This window comes from Xiphophorus maculatus, chromosome 3 (genome assembly GCF_002775205.1).
Source record: "Xiphophorus maculatus strain JP 163 A chromosome 3, X_maculatus-5.0-male, whole genome shotgun sequence".
In the NCBI taxonomy this organism is placed as follows: Eukaryota; Metazoa; Chordata; class Actinopteri; order Cyprinodontiformes; family Poeciliidae; genus Xiphophorus; species Xiphophorus maculatus.
In genome coordinates, this window is record NC_036445.1 from 16,764,297 (window position 1) to 16,786,844 (window position 22,548).

The 22,548-nt window shown below is 44.1% G+C and overlaps 1 protein-coding gene across 3 annotated transcripts; it reads right to left on the reverse strand.

The window, feature by feature from the left end:
• Positions 1 to 480: 480 nt before the first annotated feature.
• Positions 481 to 22,484, reverse strand: rbm12b (RNA binding motif protein 12B). 3 transcript variants are annotated; one of them, XM_023330765.1, is made up of 2 exons: positions 22,124 to 22,484; positions 481 to 2,548 (listed from the first exon to the last, which is right to left on the reverse strand). In XM_023330765.1, the coding sequence occupies exon 2, from the start codon at positions 2,500 to 2,502 to the stop codon at positions 562 to 564; it is 1,941 nt and encodes a 646-aa protein (XP_023186533.1). In that variant the 5' UTR covers positions 2,503 to 2,548; positions 22,124 to 22,484; the 3' UTR covers positions 481 to 561. The 3 variants fall into 3 exon arrangements, with proteins under 3 accessions (XP_023186533.1, XP_023186531.1, XP_023186532.1); XM_023330763.1 differs by having other exon boundaries at positions 481 to 2,643; XM_023330764.1 differs by lacking the exon at positions 22,124 to 22,484 and adding an exon at positions 2,700 to 4,958.
• Positions 22,485 to 22,548: the final 64 nt, after the last annotated feature.

Genomic DNA, 22,548 nt, shown 5'->3' on the forward strand with positions numbered 1-22,548 from the left:
TTTAGCCTCTTATCAAGTGACATTTCCTCTTCAATTACCTGCTCTGTCTGTCAAATGCTTCAGCATTATGTTGTACACAACCCCCATAGCAGTCCATGTTTGTCCACACTGCTGTGGGTTACTTGCTCCTCTTCCTTTTTTCATGTAGCTGTTTTTCACCATTGTTTCTGGCTTATTGAACTCATCTCTGAAGTGGGTCCACATTGTGTTGAAACTTAAGTTATCCAGTCTCTTTAACACGGAAAAAAATTAATCATTGAACCTAAACAAACTGACCTTTCCTCAAAAGCCATATAAAAAAATTATTCAGCTATGCAGAATGAAGGTAAACAAAGATCTCCAACATGTTTGTACACAAATCCAAAGCATCTTCTTTTCATCGCAGTAGTATCCAACTCTTGGGAACGGTCTTCCATTAATTATTAGAACATTTATTGCAGACTGTGTAGTATAAATGAAGAGAACGATAACATCGGGAAATCTTGAAATGAAAAAACCTTTAATGCAAACTAGAAACCTCCGCAGTCAAGCGCAGCTGAAACTGATTTTCAGGCAAAATCTTCAGGTGTTCACCAAAATGTTCTTCATTTGCTTCTCATTTATGGGGGTGAGAAGCACGTTTGACCCCAGGAACTCTTCGCCGTGCAACCTCTGTGCCTGTGTGACCTGCTGTTCAGATTCAAACTTAACAACAGCCTCACCTGAGCCATAGCCCTCTCTATCATGTAGTAACATTATGTCATCCAAACTCAGACTGAATTTACAGAACAGGCTCCTGATTTGACTTTTCTTGACAGTTGCAGGCATGTTCCTAATAAAAATGTACCGCTGACCCGTCTCATTTAGACTTTCTCTCTGCGGCGCGTCGGTTTGCACTGGCTCTGACTTCCTGAAGCTGCGTTGTAATCTTGGATCAGTCGGACCAGTCCTTTGGTTTCTGGGGTGGTTTTTGGCTATCATTTTCCACATGAGCTCCTTGGTGATTGATGTAACCTCAATGGCACCAGAGCCACCATGGCAGCCAGAGAGATTAATGGCATAGTCAAAGTCCTCGGTACTGTTAAAACTCAGAAAAGCTGTGTCAGTGATATTGTTTGTTTCGTCAAGCAGATGAAGCACATTTTTGTGCGGTAGGTTTTGGCATCTGAAAAGCTCTTTTATGTCAGTCTTGGTCATGTTTTTTGGCAGGTTTCTGACCATGACTGTGTAATCCGAGGATCTTGATAATGAAGCATTGGGTTCCGCATCACGTTTTGGGTGTTTTAATGGTTTAAACGGAACTTGATCAGATGTCCTCTTATGGGAAACAACAGATCTTCTTTCATAGTGTGCCTTTTCCGTTGGAGATCTTTCATGTTTACACTTTGACCTGTCATCAAAAACCTTACTACATTCCTGAAGAGCTCTGACCCACAGTTTTTCTTCTGCTCCACGTACTTCCACAGGAATGGAGCCCAGCATCTGTTGGTTGAAGCCAAGAGCATCAGATGCATCTTGCATATCTGCAAACTTAACAAGGCAGCCACGACTGATTCCCAATTCGACGTCAACTATAACGTCTTCTACACGTAATCCTTTGAAGAACTTGCAGATGTCTCCTTTAGTAATTGAAGCTGGCAGCCCAAATAGCCGAACATAACCTGGCCTCAAGTCCAGTGTATGTTCTGGATTTCTGACCACTTCAGAGGAAGTTGCGCTGTCAACGTGGGGAAACTCAAATTTTGGCACCGTTTGAGTTGATTGGAGTCTTTGAAGGACACTACAAACTCCAAGAAAAAAAGCATCGGTATCCAATAGTTGTGCATTTGAAGCTGACATGTTTGTTGTACTCAGCTGAAAATGTTGTGCATTAGAAGCTGGCAGATCAGCAGGATCAGGATCAACTGGACATGCAGCTGAAGATGAAACTGAAGTATTATCACCATGCGGCCTGGATTTGGGCGTCACCTTGATCATATTAACATCACGCAGCCTAGATTTGTGCTTCGTCGTCATGTTAACATCATGTGGTCTGGATTTTGGCTTCAATCTAGTCATGTTGTCCTCATGTAATCTGGATTTGGGCCTCAATATATTAATGCCATGAGGTCCGGATTTGGGCTTCACCTTAGCCAGGTAAACGTCGTGCGAGCTGGATTTGGACTTAACATTGCCATTTTTAGTCTTATGTTGCCTTGACATTTCATTTTCAGCTGAACGTGGATGAGGTTTTCTTACAGTGAGCGAAGTTTTCTTGCTATTTAAGGACTCCTCGAATTTCTGCTCTATCTCTTCCATACTGCTGATGTGCAGGGTCACCATGGAGCCTTTGAGAAAATTCCCACTGCGCAGCAAAGCAGCCTGTGCATCACTTACAGTGGTAAACGAAATAAAAGCCTCGCCGAGATGTCCTCCCATAATGTAAACCCCTCCATCAGGTATGTGCAGGGACTGAAAGAAGGTCCGTATATCTTCAGTGCCTGCCTTCACGTCCAGGCCTTCCAGTCTGAGGATCGTGCTCATTCTGTCCTTCCTGCAGGCTGGGTGTTGTCTGTAAATTTAGAAGGCTCTGGTGAAAAAGTTGAGAACACACGTGTTATTCGTGAAGCCTTAACGTGAAGGAAGACGCCACAGGAAACACAAAGAAGGTAAGGGCGGGAATATCTAGGAGAGAGGAAAAAAAATAGTTATGTAACCATGACGTGTCTATTAATACTTACATAGCGTGCCTACGTGTCCTATGATTTTAAAGGGTTTACAAGATGAAATCCAGTTTCAACTTATCCATAACTTTGTGAGCTCTGCCAGCTCTTCCTGCCTCATCTCTGCCTCGGACTGATCGTCAGCCCGCGGGTTTCCTCCCTTTTATTTACTCTGAGGTGCCGTGTAACTCATCGCTGCCTCCCAGCGGATGGAGTGTGAACTACACTACATTCAAATTACAATATCATGAAAAAGTTAAACTAATACGTTATGTAGATTCATCACACACAAAGTGAAATATTTCAAACCCTTGTATCTTGTAAGTTTGATGATTATGGCTTTTAAAGAATCCACAATTTAATGTGTCATAAATAAGAATGTTGCACAAGATCACATTAATAATTTAAACAGAAATGCATGACTACTGAAAAGTATTTAAATTTCCAACCACAAAGCAGTTGATTAAACCTCCTTTTGCATTAATTATGCATAAATGCACCATATGACAATTTGCAATGGATTTCTTTTAATAGCGTGGAGCTGGAGCCCTGGGTGTTGTTACGCAATAGCCAGCCCCGCCCTAAACCTCACAACCTCCATGGACTGACTGCTGACCAGCTCTCTGTCTAACGGGTCCGGAAAATCTCTAAACCTTCGAGTATTACCCTGAAGCAGGTCTGGGAGAGATGATCTGTCTAAGCTGGTGTCGAGGGAGATTCAACTAGCCTTTAACTACCTACAGTCCAAGAGTTATGACCTTTTTCAGTTAAGAAGCAATCAACTGAGTTGCCCTCACAACCGCATAACTTCCAACAACCACTCTTGTTAACGGTAGCGCTCCCTCCATCAACGACGTGCACTTGTTACAGACTAGTTAGTTTTTAGTGGCTCGGCATGAGCCCCAAGGTCATTATTTTATCAACACTAAAGGGATTTCTGAAGCCACCACATTTCTAGAAACATGTTCATGGGTTTTACATTAACTAGAAGAACCATAAAATGACAACTGACTCAATTAATTTCACTGTCCACAATCCTTATTCGAATTTTAATGCATCTTTATTAAGCAAGCGTTTAGTGGGGGTAAATGACAGTTTAATTATCAATGATTACAAAATAAAAGTAAAAATCTATTTGAGTAAAATCACCTTAATAATTTCCTAACTTCTTTCCCTAAACTGTGTCACTAATTTACTAAAAGAGGCTTTGGGAAGCAGTTCAACTCATACCCAGATGGTAAATTATCTCAGCAACGGAAGGTTCCAGTGTCCTTGGTCTGCGGCTTGTCCATGTACAGCAAAATCCCACTTAGATTAGAAGCAAAGCAGAACCAGTTGTTGTCTTCTGAGCACTCAGTTCTTCATCACTACTGTGATCTTCGTCTGATCCCCAAGTCCGTTGCAACAGCCTTGAAATCTTTGGGTTGAGCGCAGAGCAGGAGGTCGAATCAGGAACCAGGGATTGAGGGATGATGGGTCTTGTCTCTGTCTAGCCCTGCAGAGTCGTTACTTCCCCGTGGCTCCAGGGTGCGGTCATCTGCTGATCTTCTCTTTGCATCCTTGTGTTGCCTTGACTTCTGCACCGGAGACGAAGAACTTCTCTTCTTGTTTTCCATGGTCTTATATACTCTTTCAACCCATGACTTTGTATGGGGAGATGGCCTACATGACTTCTCAAGCATTCAATTACTTCATGGAAAGTCCCAAACATCCCCATACTTGGTCAAAGCCCTATTCGCTTCCCCTTTTGTTTTTTTGTCTTCTGACCTTCTGGTTTCAGCTCTCTTTTTCCCAGACTTCCTTTTATGGAATCTTCTCTAAGACATGTCCAGGCATGTCTTTTCCCTGCCTCTGTGCCTAACACACTGTTTGATTATTTCAATTACATTCCTATATATGCTGCATGATTATCATAAACATTAAACATAAACATCCTTTAATGTACTCTTTCAAACATTACTCCCTTTAATAAACATTTGATTTCAATTCTATTATTAACCTTTAATTCATCATTTTATTCACCATGTATTTCATTACTCGATCAACTAACTTCTTTAATCATCAACGAATCAACATACAAAATTATCAATTCCTCTTTTTGGAATTCCCCTCAGACCATTTATTGACCCTGAATTCTGTTCTAATTATAAGACATTCTGGGAATTACATGTCCTTAAGCTCCAAACAATGTATGGCTACTCCAGTTACAATTCTATTTATGTTTTTATTAGGCCCGAGCAGCAAAGCGCTGCGAAGGCCTATTGTTTCTGTACTGTTTCTTATTAGGCCCGAGCAGCAAAGCGCTGCGAAGGCCTATTGTATCTGTACTGTTTATTAGGCCCGAGCAGCAAAGCGCTGCGAAGGCCTATTGTATCTGTACTGTTTCTTATTAGGCCCGAGCAGCAAAGCGCTGCGAAGGCCTATTGTATCTGTACTGTTTATTATTATTATTATTATTATTATTCTTCCCACCTCTTCGTGTGCCTTTTTGGGGGCTTTATCATATTCAAAAACTCACCAAACTTGGCGGTCGCGACTAGAAAAATTAAAAATTTTGAATTTTAAGGTTGTCGCAAAAATCGCAAAAAAAATTGCTCAACGGCGGCAACTAGCAATTTTCTGTTGACACAATGGTATGAACGTATTTCATCGTAGAGACATGAAATTTGGTACACTTGTAGAGCTCCCCAAAAGACTCAGAACTTACATTTAATGTTATTAGCCAACTATCACAGGAAGTCGGCCATTTTGTCTTGAACGTCCATTTTTTTCCTCGATTTTGACGTTTACAGCCTTCGTATTTGATCGAACTCCTCCTAGGGATTTCGATTGATCGGCTTCAAACTTGGTCAGTCTGATCATAAGGCATGTTTGATTTAAAGTTATCAAATTGGTGAGTTTTGGAGTATGTTGAAGGGTGGTTAGCAGGGGTCAAAGTTCACCTACTCGCCATGAAACACGAAACTCTTATATTTCCTATACAAAAACACAGAGAGGGACCAAACTTTCAGAGATTGGTCGTCATCGGGTGTCCTAAAATACCCTGTGGTGAAATTATTTTTTTAAGTAGGCCACGCCCCCTGAGAACAGGAAGTGTCATGTTTTACTGTGAACGGTCGCTATCTTAGCCCTTTGACCTAATCAACATGAAACTGTGTCCAGAGACAGAAGACATGTTGGTGTGTTGAGTAATCCAACCCCGACCGGCTGCGATGAAGCAGGTGGGCGTGGCGGCGTTGCGAACGCCGTCGAATTTCGTTTGGCTCTGAATTCCACAATTTCGGGCCCAGCTGCTCCAAACTCACTAGGATGGATCCTTATCCACCCACCGACAGGAATTCATAACAAAATTTGGTGGGCGTGGCCTAATTTCTCTATAGCGACCCCTAGAGTATTTTAAATGAACAGCCCCAGGCCATGCTTTATCCTAGAATTACGAAACTTGGTACATATGTGTATCTTTTCAGGACGTACAAAAAAGTCTCTTGGAGCCATGCTCTAAACCCAACAGGAAGTCGGCCATGTTGTATTGAAGGTCCATTTTGGACCTCGAGTTTGACGTTTACAGCCTTCGTATTTGATCGAACTCCTCCTAGGGATTTCGATTGATCGGCTTCAAACTCGGTCAGTCTGATCATAAGGCATGTCTGATTTAAAGTTATCAAATTGGTGACTGTATGAGCTTGCTGAAGGGGGGTTAGCAGGGGTCAAAGTTCACCTACTCGCCATGAAACACGAAACTCTTATATTTCCTATACAAAAACACAGAGAGGGACCAAACTTTCATTGATTGATCGTCATCGGGTGTCCTAAAATACCCTGTGGTGAAATTATTTTTTTAAGTAGGCCACGCCCCCTGAGAACAGGAAGTGTCATGTTTTACTGTGAACGGTCGCTATCTTAGCCCTTTGACCTAATCAACATGAAACTGTGTCCAGAGACAGAAGACATGTTGGTGTGTTGAGTTATTCCAACCCCGACCGGCTGCGATGAAGCAGGTGGGCGTGGCGGCGTTGCGAACGCCGTCGAATTTCGTTTGGCTCTGAATTCCACAATTTCGGGCCCAGCTGCTTCAAACTCACTAGGATGGATCCTTGTACACCCACCGACAGGAATTCATAACAAAATTTGGTGGGCGTGGCCTAATTTCTCTATAGCGACCCCTAGAGTATTTTAAATGAACAGCCCCATGCCATGCTTTATCCTAGAATTACGAAACTTGGTACACATGTGTATCTTGTCGGGACGTACAAAAAAGTCTCTTAGAGCCATGCTCTAAACCCAACAGGAAGTCGGCCATTTTAGATTGAATTTCATTTGACCTCGATTTTGACTTTTACAGCCTTCGTATTTGATCGAACTCCTCCTAGGGATTTCGATTGATCGACTTCAAACTCGGTCAGTCTGATCATAAGGCATGTCTGATTCAAAGTTATCAATATGGTGACATTTGAACATGTGGAAGGGGGGTTAGCAAGGCTCAAAGTTCCCCTGTGATCGACTGTGTAATACAAAGGGCTTTGTCATGTGTAGGGCAATGCTGCCCTCTGGTGTCGAATAACTGAAATTACTGAAATAGTTTCATTATTTCAGTAATTCGACACCAGAGGGCAGCATTGCCCTACAGAGTTCAATTTTGTAATGTAGGAAAAAATTAAAAATTTGTAATTCTACTGTGAACGGTCGATAGCTTCTGCACCAAACTTTGCACGAGTGACCATGGCGGGATCCCTGACGACCCTATGTCATCATATTATGACGTCATCTAAGCCCCGCCCCCTCGGAACCGGAAGTGCCGTTTTTTTCCTTGGAAAGCTCCGTTTATGGCTCTCTTGACCTAATCAAGATGATTCGGATGATGAGGTCTGTCATTGCTCGCTTCTGGCTGAACCATGTGGGCGTGGCCAAACGGCGAATATCAGTCCCTCGCCATATTCATACGTTTGGCTCTAATTCACACATGGATCATCCGATTGGCTCCAAACTGGATATGTATGACCTTTGTTCACCTCTAAAGAGCCCAACGGGATTGAAATGTAATTTGGTCCACTGCGCCCCCTAAGTTAATACATCGGCCGTATCTCCTCGACGCATCGACCGATCTGCACCAGATTTTTCGACAGTCGTCGGGGAGCGCCGCCGAACGCATTCACGCGTGTCGCCCGGTGGCCGGGCGGGGAAAATGCGCGACAGCTACTGCGGCGGCTGGCGGGCGGCGGTGCTAGAAACTGCGGCGGAGCTTCTGCGGTGGGGAGTTGGCTGCGGCTCTGGAAAACGCGCGAGAGCTTCTGCGGTGGCCGGAACCCCCGCGGTGGCCAATAGGCCGGAGCGGCGCTTGCTGCGAGGGCCGCCCGAGGCTGCTTGCAGCTTTAATTATTATTATTCTGCCCCCCCAAAGAGGAGCCTTTTTGGGGGCTTTATCATATTCAAAAACTCACCAAACTTGGCGGAAGCGACTAGGCGGTTTAAAAATTTTGAATTTTAAGGTCGCCGCAAAAATCGCAAAAAAAATTGCTCAACGGCAGCAACTAGCAATTTTCAACAGACCCATTGCTATTCACTTACTTCATCGTAGAGACTTGAAATTCGGTACAGTTGTAGAGCTCTCTAAGACGCTCAGAATTTACAAGTAATGTCATAGTGCAACTATCACAGAAAGTCGGCCATTTTGTATTGAACGTCCATTTTTTTCCTCGATTTTGACGTTTACAGCCTTCGTATTTGATCGAACTCCTCCTAGGGATTTCGATTGATCGGCTTCAAACTCGGTCAGTCTGATCATAAGGCATGTCTGATTTAAAGTTATCAAATTGGTGAGTTTTGGAGCATGTTGAAGGGGGGTTACCAGGGGTCAAAGTTCACCTACACGCCATGAAACAAAAACCTCTTATATTTCCTATACAAAAACACATAGAGGGACCAAACTTTCAGTGATTGATCGTCATCGGGTGTCCTAAAATACCCTGCAGTGAAATTTTTTTTTTACGTAGGCCACGCCCCCTGAGAGCAGGAAGTGTAATGTTTTACTGTGAACGGTCGCTATCTTAGCCCTTTGACCTAATCAACATGAAACTGTGTCCAGAGACAGAAGACATGTTGGTGTGTTGTGGATTCCAACCCCGACCGGCTGCGATGAAGCAGGTGGGCGTGGCGGCGTTGCGAACGCCATCGAATTTCGTTTGGCTCTGAATTCAACAGTTTCGGGGTGAGCTGCTCCAAACTCACTAGGATGGATCCTTATCCATCCCCGAACAGGAATCCATAGCGATATTTGGTGGGCGTGGCCTAATTTTTCTATAGCGACCCCTAGAGTATTTTAAATGAACAGCCCCAAGCCATGCTTAAACCTAGAATTACGAAACTTGGTACACATGTGTATCTTGTCGGGACGTACAAAAAAGTCTCTTAGAGCCATGCTCTAAACCCAACAGGAAGTCGGCCATTTTGTATTGAAGGTCCATTCTGGACCTCGAGTTTGACGTTTACAGCCTTTGCATTTGATCGAACTCCTCCTAGGGATTTCGATTGATCGGCTTCAAACTCGGTCAGTCTGATCATAAGGCATGTCTGATTTAAAGTTATCAAATTGGTGACTGTATGAGCTTGCTGAAGGGGGGTTACCAGGGGTCAAAGTTCACCTACTCGCCATGAAACACGAAACTCTTATATTTCCTATTAAAAAACACATAGAGGGACCAAACTTTCTGGGATTGATCGTTATGGGGTTACCTAAAATACCCTGTGGTGAAATTATTTTTTTACGTAGGCCACGCCCCCTGAGAACAGGAAGTGTCATGTTTTACTGTGAACGGTCGTTATCTTAGCCCTTTGACCTAATCAACATGAAACTGTGTCCAGAGACAGAAGACATGTTGGTGTGTTGTGGATTCCAACCCCGACCGGCTGCGATGAAGCAGGTGGGCGTGGCGGCGTTGCGAACGCCATCGAATTTCGTTTGGCTCTGAATTCCACAGTTTCGGGGTGAGCTGCTCCAAACTCACTAGGATGGATCCTTATCCATCCCCGAACAGGAATCCATAGCGAAATTTGGTGGGCGTGGCCTAATTTCTCTACATCTCCCCCTGGAATATTTTAAAAAATCAGCCCCAAGCCATGCTTTATCCTAGAATTACGAAACTTGGTACACATGTGTATCTTGTCAGGACGTACAAAAAAGTCTCTTGGAGCCATGCTCTAAACCCAACAGGAAGTCGGCCATTTTAGATTGAAGTTCATTTGACCTCGATTTTGACATTTAGAGCCTTCGTATTTGATCGAACTCCTCCTAGGGATTTCGATTGATCGGCTTCAAACTCGGTCAGTCTGATCATAAGGCATGTCTGATTTAAAGTTATCAATATGGTGAGTTTTGGAGCATGTTGAAGCGGGGTTAGCAGGGCTCAAAGTTCCCCTGTGATCGACTGTGTAATATGTAATTACAAAGGGGATCCTTTATCATTCCGTAGTGCAATGCTGCCCTCTGGTGTCGAATTACTGAAATTACTGAAATAGTTTCATTATTTTAGTAATTCGACACCAGAGGGCAGCATTGCCCTACGGAAAGACAGAGTTCAATTTTGTAATGTAGGAAAAAATTAAAAATTTGTAATTCTACTGTGAACGGTCGATAGCTTCTGCACCAAACTTTGCACGAGTGACCCTGGCGGGACCCTGACGACCCTATGTCATCATATTATGACGTCATCTAAGCCCCGCCCCCTCAGAACCGGAAGTGCCGTTTTTTTCCTTGGAAAGCTCTGTTTATGGCTCTCTTGACCTAATCAAGGTGATTCGGATGATAAACTCTGTCAATGCTCGCTGCTGGCTGAACCGTGTGGGCGTGGCCAAATGGCGAATATCAGTCCCTCGCCATATGCATACGTTTGGCTCTAATTCACGCATGGATCATCCGATTGGCACCAAACTGGATATGTATGATCTTTGTTCACCTCTAAAGAGCCCGACGGGTTTGAGATGTAATTTGACTCCACTGCGCCCCCTAAGGTAAGACATCGGCCGTATCTCCTCGACGCATGGACCGATCTGCACCAGATTTTTCGACAGTCGTCGGGGAGCGCCGCCGAACGCATTCACGCGTGTCGCCCGGTGGACGGGCGGAGAAAATGCGCGACAGCTACTGCGGCGGCTAGCGGGCGGCGGTGCTAGAAACTGCGGCGGAGCTTCCGCGGTGGGGAGTTGGCTGCGGCTCTGGAAAACGCGCGAGAGCTTCTGCGGTGGCCGGAACCCCCGCGGTGGCCAATAGGCCGGAGCGGCGCTTGCTGCGAGGGCCGCCCGAGGCTGCTTGCAGCTTTAATTCTTCTTACGATTCTGCCCCCCTCTTCGTGCGCCTTTTTGGGGGCTTTATCATATTCAAAAACTCACCAAACTTGGCGGAAGCGACTAGGCGGTTTAAAAATTTTGAATTTTAAGGTCGTCGCAAAAATCGCAAAAAAAATTGCTCAACGGCAGCAACTAGCAATTTTCAAAAGACCCATTGCTATTCACTTACTTCATCGTAGAGACTTGAAATTCGGTACAGTTGTAGAGCTCACTAAGACGCTCAGAATTTACAAGTAATGTCATAGTGCAACTATCACAGAAAGTCGGCCATTTTGTATTGAACGTCCATTTTTTTCCTCGATTTTGACGTTTACAGCCTTCGTATTTGATCGAACTCCTCCTAGGGATTTCGATTGATCGGCTTCAAACTCGGTCAGTCTGATCATAAGGCATGTCTGATTTAAAGTTATCAAATTGGTGAGTTTTGGAGCATGTTGAAGGGGGGTTAGCAGGGGTCAAAGTTCACCTACACGCCATGAAACAAAAACCTCTTATATTTCCTATACAAAAACACATAGAGGGACCAAACTTTCAGTGATTGATCGTCATCGGGTGTCCTAAAATACCCTGCAGTGAAATTTTTTTTTTATGTAGGCCACGCCCCCTGAGAGCAGGAAGTGTAATGTTTTACTGTGAACGGTCGCTATCTTAGCCCTTTGACCTAATCAACATGAAACTGTGTCCAGAGACAGAAGACATGTTGGTGTGTTGTGGATTCCAACCCCGACCGGCTGCGATGAAGCAGGTGGGCGTGGCGGCGTTGCGAACGCCATCGAATTTCGTTTGGCTCTGAATTCCACAGTTTCGGGGTGAGCTGCTCCAAACTCACTAGGATGGATCCTTATCCACCCGCCAACAGGAATCCATAGCGAAATTTGGTGGGCGTGGCCTAATTTCTCTATACGGTCCCCTAGAATATTTTAAAAAATCAGCCCCAAGCGATGCTTTAACTTAGAATTACGAAACTTGGTACACATGTGTATCTTGTCAGGACGTACAAAAAAGTCTCTTGGAGCCATGCTCTAAACCCAACAGGAAGTCGGCCATTTTAGATTGAAGTTCATTTGACCTCGATTTTGACGTTTACAGCCTTCGTATTTGATCAAACTCCTCCTAGGGATTTCGATTGATCGGCTTCAAACTCGGTCAGTCTGATCATAAGGCATGTCTGATTTAAAGTTATCAAATTGGTGAGTTTTGGAGCATGTTGAAGGGGGGTTAGCAAGGCTCAAAGTTCCCCTGTGATCGACTGTGTAATACAAAGGGCTTTGTCATGTGTAGGGCAATGCTGCCCTCTGGTGTCGAATTACTGAAATAATGAAACTATTTCAGTAATTTCAGTAATTCGACACCAGAGGGCAGCATTGCCCTACGGAATGACAGTTCAATGTTGAATTGAAAAGGAAAAAATTAAATAATTTGTAATTCTAACACAAAAACTGACAGAGACACCAAAGTTTGAGTTATTGATCATTATCTTGTGTCCAATAATATCCAATGGTCAAATGATGACATCACGTAGGCCACGCCCTCTGACAACAGGAAGTCTTGTATTTTACTGTGAACGGTCGATAGCTTCTGCACCAAACTTTGCACGAGTGACCCTGGTGGGATCCTTGACGACCCTATGTCATCATATTATGACGTCATCTAAGCCCCGCCCCCTCAGAACAGGAAGTGCTGTTTTTTTACTTGGAAAGCTCCGTTTATGGCTCTCTTGACCTAATCAAGATAATTCGGATGATGAGCTCTGTCAATGCTCGCTTCTGGCTGAACCGTGTGGGCGTGGCCAAATGGCGAATATCAGTCCCTCGCCATATTCATACGTTTGGCTCTAATTCACACATAGATCATCCGATTGGCGCCAAACTGGATATGTATGACCTTTGTTCACCTCTAAAGACCCCGACGGGTTTGAAATGTAATTTGGCTCCACTGCGCCCCCTAAGTTAATACATCGGCTGTGTCTCCTCGACGCATCGACCGATCTGCCCCAGATTTTTTGACAGTCGTCGGGCAGCGCCGCCGAACGCATTCACGCGTGTCGCCCGGTGGACGGGCGTGGAAAATGTGCGACATCTTCTGCGGCATCTAGCGGGCGGCGGTGCTGGAAACTGCGGCGGAGCTTCTGCGGTGGGGAGCGGGCTGCGGCTCTGGAAATCGTGCGAGAGCTTCTGCGGTGGCCGGAACCCCCGCGGTGGCCAATAGGCCGGAGCGGCGCTTGCTGCGAGGGCCGCCCGAGGCTGCTTGCAGCTTTAATTATTATTATTCTGCCCCCCTCTTCGTGGGCCTTTTTGGGGGCTTTATCATATTCAAAAACTCACCAAACTTGGCGGTCGCGTCTAGGCGGTTTAAAAATTTTGAATTTTAAGGTCGCCGCAAAAATTGCCAAAAAAATTGCTCAACGGCAGCAACTAGCAATTTTCAAAAGACCCATTGCTATTCACTTACTTCATCGTAGAGACTTGAAATTCGGTACAGTTGTAGAGCTCACTAAGACGCTCAGAATTTACAAGTAATGTCATAGTGCAACTATCACAGAAAGTCGGCCATTTTGTATTGAACGTCCATTTTTTACCTCGATTTTGACGTTTACAGCCTTCGTATTTGATCGAACTCCTCCTAGGGATTTCGATTGATCGGCTTCAAACTCGGTCAGTCTGATCATAAGGCATGTCTGATTTAAAGTTATCAAATTGGTGAGTTTTGGAGCATGTTGAAGGGGGGTTACCAGGGGTCAAAGTTCACCTACACGCCATGAAACAAAAACCTCTTATATTTCCTATACAAAAACACATAGAGGGACCAAACTTTCAGTGATTGATCGGCATCGGGTGTCCTATAATACCCTGCAGTGAAATTTTTTTTTTACGTAGGCCACGCCCCCTGAGAGCAGGAAGTGTAATGTTTTACTGTGAACGGTCGCTATCTTAGCCCTTTGACCTAATCAACATGAAACTGTGTCCAGAGACAGAAGACATGTTGGTGTGTTGTGGATTCCAACCCCGACCGGCTGCGATGAAGCAGGTGGGCGTGGCGGCGTTGCGAACGCCATCGAATTTCGTTTGGCTCTGAATTCCACAGTTTCGGGGTGAGCTGCTCCAAACTCACTAGGATGGATCCTTATACACCCGCCAACAGGAATCCATAGCGAAATTTGGTGGGCGTGGCCTAATTTCTCTACATCTCCCCCTAGAATATTTTAAAAAATCAGCCCCAAGCCATGCTTTATCCTAGAATTACGAAACTTGGTACACATGTGTATCTTGTCAGGACGTACAAAAAAGTCTCTTGGAGCCATGCTCTAAACCCAACAGGAAGTCGGCCATTTTGGATTGAAGGTCCATTTTGGACCTCGAGTTTGACGTTTACAGCCTTTGCATTTGATCGAACTCCTCCTAGGGATTTCGATTGATCGGCTTCAAACTCGGTCAGTCTGATCATAAGGCATGTCTGATTTAAAGTTATCAAATTGGTGACTGTATGAGCTTGCTGAAGGGGGGTTACCAGGGGTCAAAGTTCAGCTACTCGCCATGAAACACGAAACTCTTATATTTCCTATACAAAAACACAGAGAGGGACCAAACTTTCATTGATTGATCGTCATCGGGTGTCCTAAAATACCCTGTGGTGAAATTATTTTTTTAAGTAGGCCACGCCCCCTGAGAACAGGAAGTGTCATGTTTTACTGTGAACGGTCGCTATCTTAGCCCTTTGACCTAATCAACATGAAACTGTGTCCAGAGACAGAAGACATGTTGGTGTGTTGTGGATTCCAACCCCGACTGGCTGAGATGTAGCAGGTGGGCGTGGCGGCATTGCGAACGCCGTCGAATTTCGTTTGGCTCTGAATTCCACAGTTTCGGGGTGAGCTGCTCCAAACTCACTAGGATGGATCCTTATCCAGCCCCCGACAGGAATTCATAACAAAATTTGGTTGGGCGTGGCCTAATATTTCTACATTGCCCCATAGAATATTTTAAAAAATCAGCCCCAAGACATGCTTTGACTTAGAATTACGAAACTTGGTACACATGTGTATCTTGTCAGGACGTACAAAAAAGTCTCTTAGAGCCATGCTCTAAACCCAACAGGAAGTCGGCCATTTTAGATTGAAGATCATTTGACCTCGATTTTGACGTTTACAGCCTTCGTATTTGATCGAACTCCTCCTAGGGATTTCGATTGATCGGCTTCAAACTCGGTCAGTCTGATCATAAGGCATGTCCAATTCAAAGTTATCAATATGGTGACATTTGAACAGGTGGAAGGGGGGTTAGCAAGGCTCAAAGTTCCCCTGTGATCGACTGTGTAATACAAAGGGCTTTGTCATGTGTAGGGCAATGCTGCCCTCTGGTGTCGAATTACTGAAATAATGAAACTATTTCAGTAATTTCAGTAATTCGACACCAGAGGGCAGCATTGCCCTACGGAATGACAGTTCAATGTTGAATTAGAGAGGAAAAAATTAAATAATTTGTAATTCTAATACAAAAACTGACAGAGACACCAAAGTTTGAGTTATTGATCAGCCTGGGATGTAGAATAATATCCAATGGTCAAATGATGACATCACGTAGGCCACGCCCTCTGACAACAGGAAGTCTTGTATTTTACTGTGAACCGTCGATAGCTTCTGCACCAAACTTTGCACGAGTGACCCTGGTGGGATCCTTGACGACCCTATGTCCTCATATTATGACGTCATATAAGCCCCGCCCCCTCAGAACAGGAAGTGCCGTTTTTTTACTTGGAAAGCTCCGTTTATGGCTCTCTTGACCTAATCAAGATGATTCGGATGATAAACTCTGTCAATGCTCGCTGCTGGCTGAACCGTGTGGGCGTGGCCAAATGGCGAATATCATTCCCTCGCCATATGCATACGTTTGGCTCTTATTCAGGCATAGATCATCCGATTGGCGCCAAACTGGATCTGTATGACCTTTGTTCACCTCTAAAGAGCCCGACGGGTTTGAAATGTAATTTGGCTCCACTGCGCCCCCTAAGTTAATACATGGGTTGTATCCCCTTGACGCATCGACCGATCTGCGCCAGATTTTTTGACAGTCGTCGGGGAGCGCCGCCGAACGCATTCACGCGTGTCGCCCGGTGGACGGGCGGGGAAAATGCGCGACAGCTTCTGCGGCGGCTGGCGGGCGGCGGTGCTGAAAACTGCGGCGGAGCTTCCGCGGTGGGGAGCGGGCTGCGGCTCTGGAAAACGCGCGAGAGCTTCTGCGGTGGCCGGGACCCCCGCGGTGGCCAATAGGCCGGAGCGGCGCTTGCTGCGAGGGCCGCCCGAGGCTGCTTGCAGCTTTAATTATTATTACGATTCTGCCCCCCTCTTCGTGTGCCTTTTTGGGGGCTTTATTATATTCAAAAACTCACCAAACTTGGCGGTCGCAACTAGAAAATTTAAAAATTTTGAATTTTAAGGTTGTCGCAAAAATCGCAAAAAAAATTGCAGAACGGCGGCAACTAGCAATTTTATGTTGACACAATGGTATGAACGTACTTCATCGTAGAGACATGAAATTTGGTACACCTGTAGAGCTCACCAAAAGACTCAGAACTTACATTTAATGTTATAAGCCAACTATCACAGAAAGTCGGCCATTTTGTCTTGAACGTCCATTTTTTACCTCGATTTTGACGTTTACAGCCTTCGTATTTGATCGAACTCCTCCTAGGGATTTCGATTGATCGACTTCAAACTCGGTCAGTCTGATCATAAGGCATGTTTGATTTAAAGTTATCAAATTGGTGAGTTTTGGAGCATGTTGAAGGGGGGTTAGCAGGGGTCAAAGTTCACCTACTCGCCATGAAACACGAAACTCTTATATTTCCTATACAAAAACACATAGAGGGACCAAACTTTCAGTGATTGATCGTCATCGGGTGCCCTACAATACCCTATGGTCAAATGATGACATCACTTAGGCCACGCCCCCTGAGAACAGGAAGTGTCATGTTTTACTGTGAACGGTCGCTATCTTAGCCCTTTGACCTAATCAACATGAAACTGGGTCCAGAGACAGAAGACATGTTGGTGTGTTGAGGATTCCAACCCTGACCGGCTTTGACATAGCAGGTGGGCGTGGCGGCGTGGCGAAGTGACCTGTAACGCCGTTGCCATACGTTTGGCTCTGAATTCCACAATTTCGGGCCCAGCTGCTCCAAACTCACTAGGATGGATCCTTATCCACTCACCGACAGGAATTCATAACAAAATTTGGTGGGCGTGGCCTAATTTCTCTATAGCGACCCCTAGAGTATTTTAAATGAACAGCCCCAAGCCATGCTTAAACCTAGAATTACGAAACTTGGTACACATGTGTATCTTGTCGGGACGTACAAAAAAGTCTCTTAGAGCCATGCTCTAAACCCAACAGGAAGTCGGCCATTTTAGATTGAATTTCATTTGACCTCGATTTTGACGTTTACAGCATTCGTATTTGATCGAACTCCTCCTAGGGATTTCGATTGATCGGCTTCAAACTCGGTCAGTCTGATCATAAGGCATGTCTGATTTAAAGTTATCAAATTGGTGACTGTATGAGCTTGCTGAAGGGGGGTTACCAGGGGTCAAAGTTCACCTACTCGCCATGAAACACGAAACTCTTATATATCCTGCACAGAAACTCACAGAGACACCAAATTTTCAGTTATTGATCAACAATAGGTGTCCTAAAATACCCTGTGGTGAAATTATGACATCGCTTAGGCCACGCCCCCTGAGAACAGGAAGTGTCATGTTTTACTGTGAACGGTCGCTATCTTAGCCCTTTGACCTAATCAACATGAAACTGTGTCCAGAGACAGAAGACATGTTGGTGTGTTGTGGATTCAAGCCCTGACCGGCTGCGATGAAGCAGCTGGGTGTGGCGGCGTGGCGAAGTGACCTGTAACGCCGATGCCATACGTTTGCTTCTAGATTCCACATGTTTCGACCGAGCTGCACCAAACTTGGCCTCAGTGATGCTGTTGTGATGCCTGACAATGCTATGTCATCATATTATGACGTCATCTAAGCCCCGCCCCCTCAGAATGAATTAGAGAGATCTTCTGTGTAATTACATAATAAACAGTACATGTTCGTCGTTTGTAGGGCAATGCTGCCCTCTGCTGGCCACTGAAATAGTTTCATTATTTCAGTAATTCGACACCAGAGGGCAGCATTGCCCTGCAGATGAAATTCTTCGATTTTGTAATACACAGGAAAAAATGAAAAATTGGTATTTCTAACACAAAAACTCACAGAGACTCCAAACTTTCAGTGATTGATCGTCATCAGGTGGCCTACAATACCATATGGTCAAATGATGACATCACGTAGGCCACGCCCCCTGAGAACAGGAAGTGTCATGTTTTACTGTGAACGGTCGCTCTCTTAGCCCTTTGACCTAATCAACATGAACCTGTGTCCAGAGACAGAAGACATGTTGGTGTGTTGAGGTTTCCAACCCTGACCGGCTTTGAGATAGCAGCTGGGCGTGGCGGCGTGGCGAAGTGACCTGTAACGCCGATGCCATACTTTTGCTTCTAGATTCCACATGTTTCGACCGAGCTGCACCAAACTTGGCTTGAGTGATGCTGGTGTGATGTCTGAAAATTCTATGTCATCAGATTATGACGTCATCTAAGCCCCGCCCCCTCGGAACCGGAAGTGCCGTTTTTTTCCTTGGAAAGCTCTGTTTATGGCTCTCTTGACCTAATCAAGGTGATTCTGTGTTGGATGACAGATAGGAAGTTGGTCTCGCTTGCTTTAAAGTGCCAAGAGTTTTCAATGGCGGCAACGCCGTTCGTATACGTTTGCCTCTACATTCCACATATTTTGACCGAGCTGCATCAAACTTGGCCTGAGTGATCCTGGAGGCTTGCCCGTCGATCCTACGTCATCACATTATGACGTCATCTAAGCCCCGCCCCCTCGGAACCGGAAGTGCCGTTTTGTTCCTTGGAAAGCTCCGTTTATGGCTCTCTTGACCTAATCAAGATGATTCGGATGATGAGCTCTGTCATTGCTCGCTGCGGGCTGAACCGTGTGGGCGTGGCCAAATGGCGAATATCAGTCCCTCGCCATATTCATACGTTTGGCTCTAATTCAAGCATGGATCATCCGATTGGCTCCAAACTGGATATGTATGACCTTTGTTCACCTCTAAAGAGCCCAACGGGATTGAGATGTAATTTGGCTCCACTGCGCCCCCTAAGTTAATACATCGGCTGTATCTCCTCGACGCATCGACCGATCTGCACCAGATTTTTTGACAGTCGTCGGGGAGCGCCGCCGAACGCATTCACGCGTGTCGCCCGGTGGACGGGCGTGGAAAATGCGCGACAGCTTCTGCGGCGGCTAGCGGGCGGCGGTGCTGGAAACTGCGGCAGAGCTTCTGCGGTGGGGAGTTAGCTGCGGCTCTGGAAATCGTGCGAGAGCTTCTGCGGTGGCTGGAACCCCCGCGGTGGCCAATAGGCCGGAGCGGCGCTTGCTGCGAGGGCCGCCCGAGGCTGCTTGCAGCTTTAATTCTATTTATGTTTTATGATCATCTTAAAACATTAAACACGATTACCTTCTAATTTGATTCTTCAACATAACTTCTTTTAAAAATCGTTACCACTTAATTCACTTCAGCAGCTGAGAGGAAAGCAGAAAATATATATATATTTTTTTAAATCATCAAATCAAGTTAAACTATCATCTCCTAAAGCTGATGCTCTGAGAAATTTTGGTGCAATAAACTGGTTGTAAATTACAGTGATCCCTCCACTGGTGTAAAGAACACCCACAATCCATATACCTGGTAAACAAAATTGCTGCGAACATCAATTTTGAGAATAATGTAAATTAATTTGCCTAAACCCTTGTGACCTCAGGTTGACTTCTCTCCCGTCTTGAAGCTGAGCCTCCAACTGTTGCAAAACTCTGGTGTCTTTCACAGACTTTTGTGGGGAAATAGCCTAGTGCATTTCCTCATCTCGTTCCTTGCAGCAGAAGAATGCATAAAGTGCTGTAAGATGTCCTGGTAGATGACTGCATTAACTCTGGAACAACTTCACTCTAGACTTCAAGTAACATGGATGCTGTGCTTCTGCACTCTTCACCCAGACTCTGGGACCCTGAGGAGGTTCTGCAGTAAAGGTGCCAGAGTGCCAAACAAGCTGAGACCGCCCCCTGCTTGTAATCCTATATTTGTTGCTGCTGCATGTTTTTCCTACCACATTTCTTCCTTCCATAGAACTTTCTATGTAATAAATTTTTCACATTCTAATTTTCTGACACTGAATTTTGTGGTTTTCATTGTCAGTGAGCCATAATCACCAGAATTACAAAAAATAAAGGCTTTAACTCTGTATCATGAATCTATATGAGTTTCACTGTCTGAAATATTGACAAAAATATTTAATTTGAACAATATTCACATTTTTTTAAGTACTTGTATTTTACAACACTAAGCATTATCCTATAACCCGTAAGTATTGTCTCACGTATGAGTTATATACAGTGTTGGATATTGATATACTGCAGATTTTTAAAATGTTCTCCTTATAAAAAAAGAGGTCTGTAATTTTCATTGTAGGTACAACTCAACTATGAGTCAGAATCTTTAAAAAAATCACATTGTATGATTTCTAAATAATTCATTTGTTTTTTTTTATGAAATAAGTATTTGACACAATAGAAAAATAGAACAATGTTTTGTACAGAAACGTTTTACATTTACAGGATTAACAACCCTGGCTAACTATTTGACCAATAGTTGTTGTCCCTGGTCAACAGCTATTTTCCGTAGTTGTCCGAAAACCAGGTGTGACACACTGCAGCAGGGATTTTAGTTCACTTTTAAATCTAAAAAAAAAAATCTCACAATACATGGGCCATCCATCCTCGTCCTGCAATAGTAACCTTTGAAATTGTGGGCCCATCTCTCTTCAGGTCACTGATCAGGTCAGCCTGTGTACTTCTGGGTTGATTCCTCACCTTTTTCACAATCCTTGATACTCGCAAGAGGCGAGATCTTGCAACAAGCCTCAGTCCGATGGAGCTTTTCTAATAATTTCCTTTTTACCAAGCTGCTTGCTTTCAGTGTAGCCCACCCCAGTCTTTGACACCAGTTTTGTCCCTGGTGTCAGGGCCGGGTGTCTTTTATACAAGTAAGGAGTTCAAACAGGTGCAATTAATAGAGGTAATGAGTGGAGGACAGCAGGGCAGGTGATCAAATACTGATTTCATGCAATACAATTGAAATTAATTATTTGAAAATTACACAACGTGATTTCTTGGACTTTTCAAATCATGTCTCTTACAGCTGAGGTGCACTTACCATAATATTTACAAACCTCTCCATTCTTTATAAGTAAATCTTCTTCTTTAAAAATAAATACTTATTTTCCCCGAACTATTCAGAAATCTACTTAGTTGTCTTGATTTTGTAACGTATCAAATTAAGCTTTAAGATTTTTCTTATGAATTGTTTTTATGAATTATCAAATTCACAATTCTTACTTAAACTTAATAATTCATGTTCTTCTGTCTTTGTGCTCTTGTAAAAGCAAATTAATGGTGTAAGATAACTGCACAGCTGCACTTCCTGTAGAAAGTCCCTATGACTCATGGCCTATAAAAACACAAAACTTTCCATCAAAATAGTCCTTTTTTCCGTCCTTGTATCTTAGACTTATTTCAGCTGAGATTGTTTTGATAAGCTCCCAATAAAGAGTTTAATCTAAATGTATTCTTTCACCGTTCACCTGAGAAAAATGACCCCAATTATTGCTTGAGAATGCATGTAATCCTTATAAACCAAACAAGGCGGGTCTAATCTGAAAGAATTATCTATTACAAAATTATAAGAAGATTACAACATTATGTTATGTGTTTGCGCTGAGAGCACAACGAGAAGAGAAATACATTGTTCACAACTTCTTTATTTAACCTTGAAACTGAGTGGTCTAAAACTTTCGCGTCAATGCAAATATATATAATATATAAATTATAATTATAATCTTACCAAAGGGTTTTGGAAAAACTTTTGGTCTGTCTGTCACTAATTCCGGAATATTCAATAGCAGACATTTTCTTGAATTATCACCAGATTTCTGCTTACCTTATTTCGGAGTGCGAGAGCCCATAAAAAATGACCCCAGATTGCAGCAATTCAACCACTGATCATATGGACGTCGATATGTCGGACTGGAACAAAACTATATAAATCATCTGACATCACCGTTCTCTTCAGATGGACCGCTGAAGAAACGCCTTCCGGTCTTTTTTGTTAGAAGACTTTCTCTTGCAACGCTTCTGTTTTCTCCTCTTAAACAGCAGTCACGCCTCAGTATAATTATAAACTCCCGCTCTTTTTTTTTTAAATCACCCTAGCTCATTATTTTAAAAGCTAGAAGTCCGTCGAAGTTGTTGAGGAGACGTTTGGGAACCGACAGAGCGCTCCGAAGCTCCCTGTTCGGTGTGCCAAGCCAAATGATTCGGATCTCTAAAAAGACTCTAAAATCCCATCACCAGGCTGAGTGAAGG

What these genes read in the sequence shown, in the direction of transcription:
- rbm12b (XM_023330765.1), bottom strand. Translation starts at nt 2,502, where the DNA reads ATGAGCACGATCCTCAGACTGGAAGGCCTGGACGTGAAGGCAGGCACT.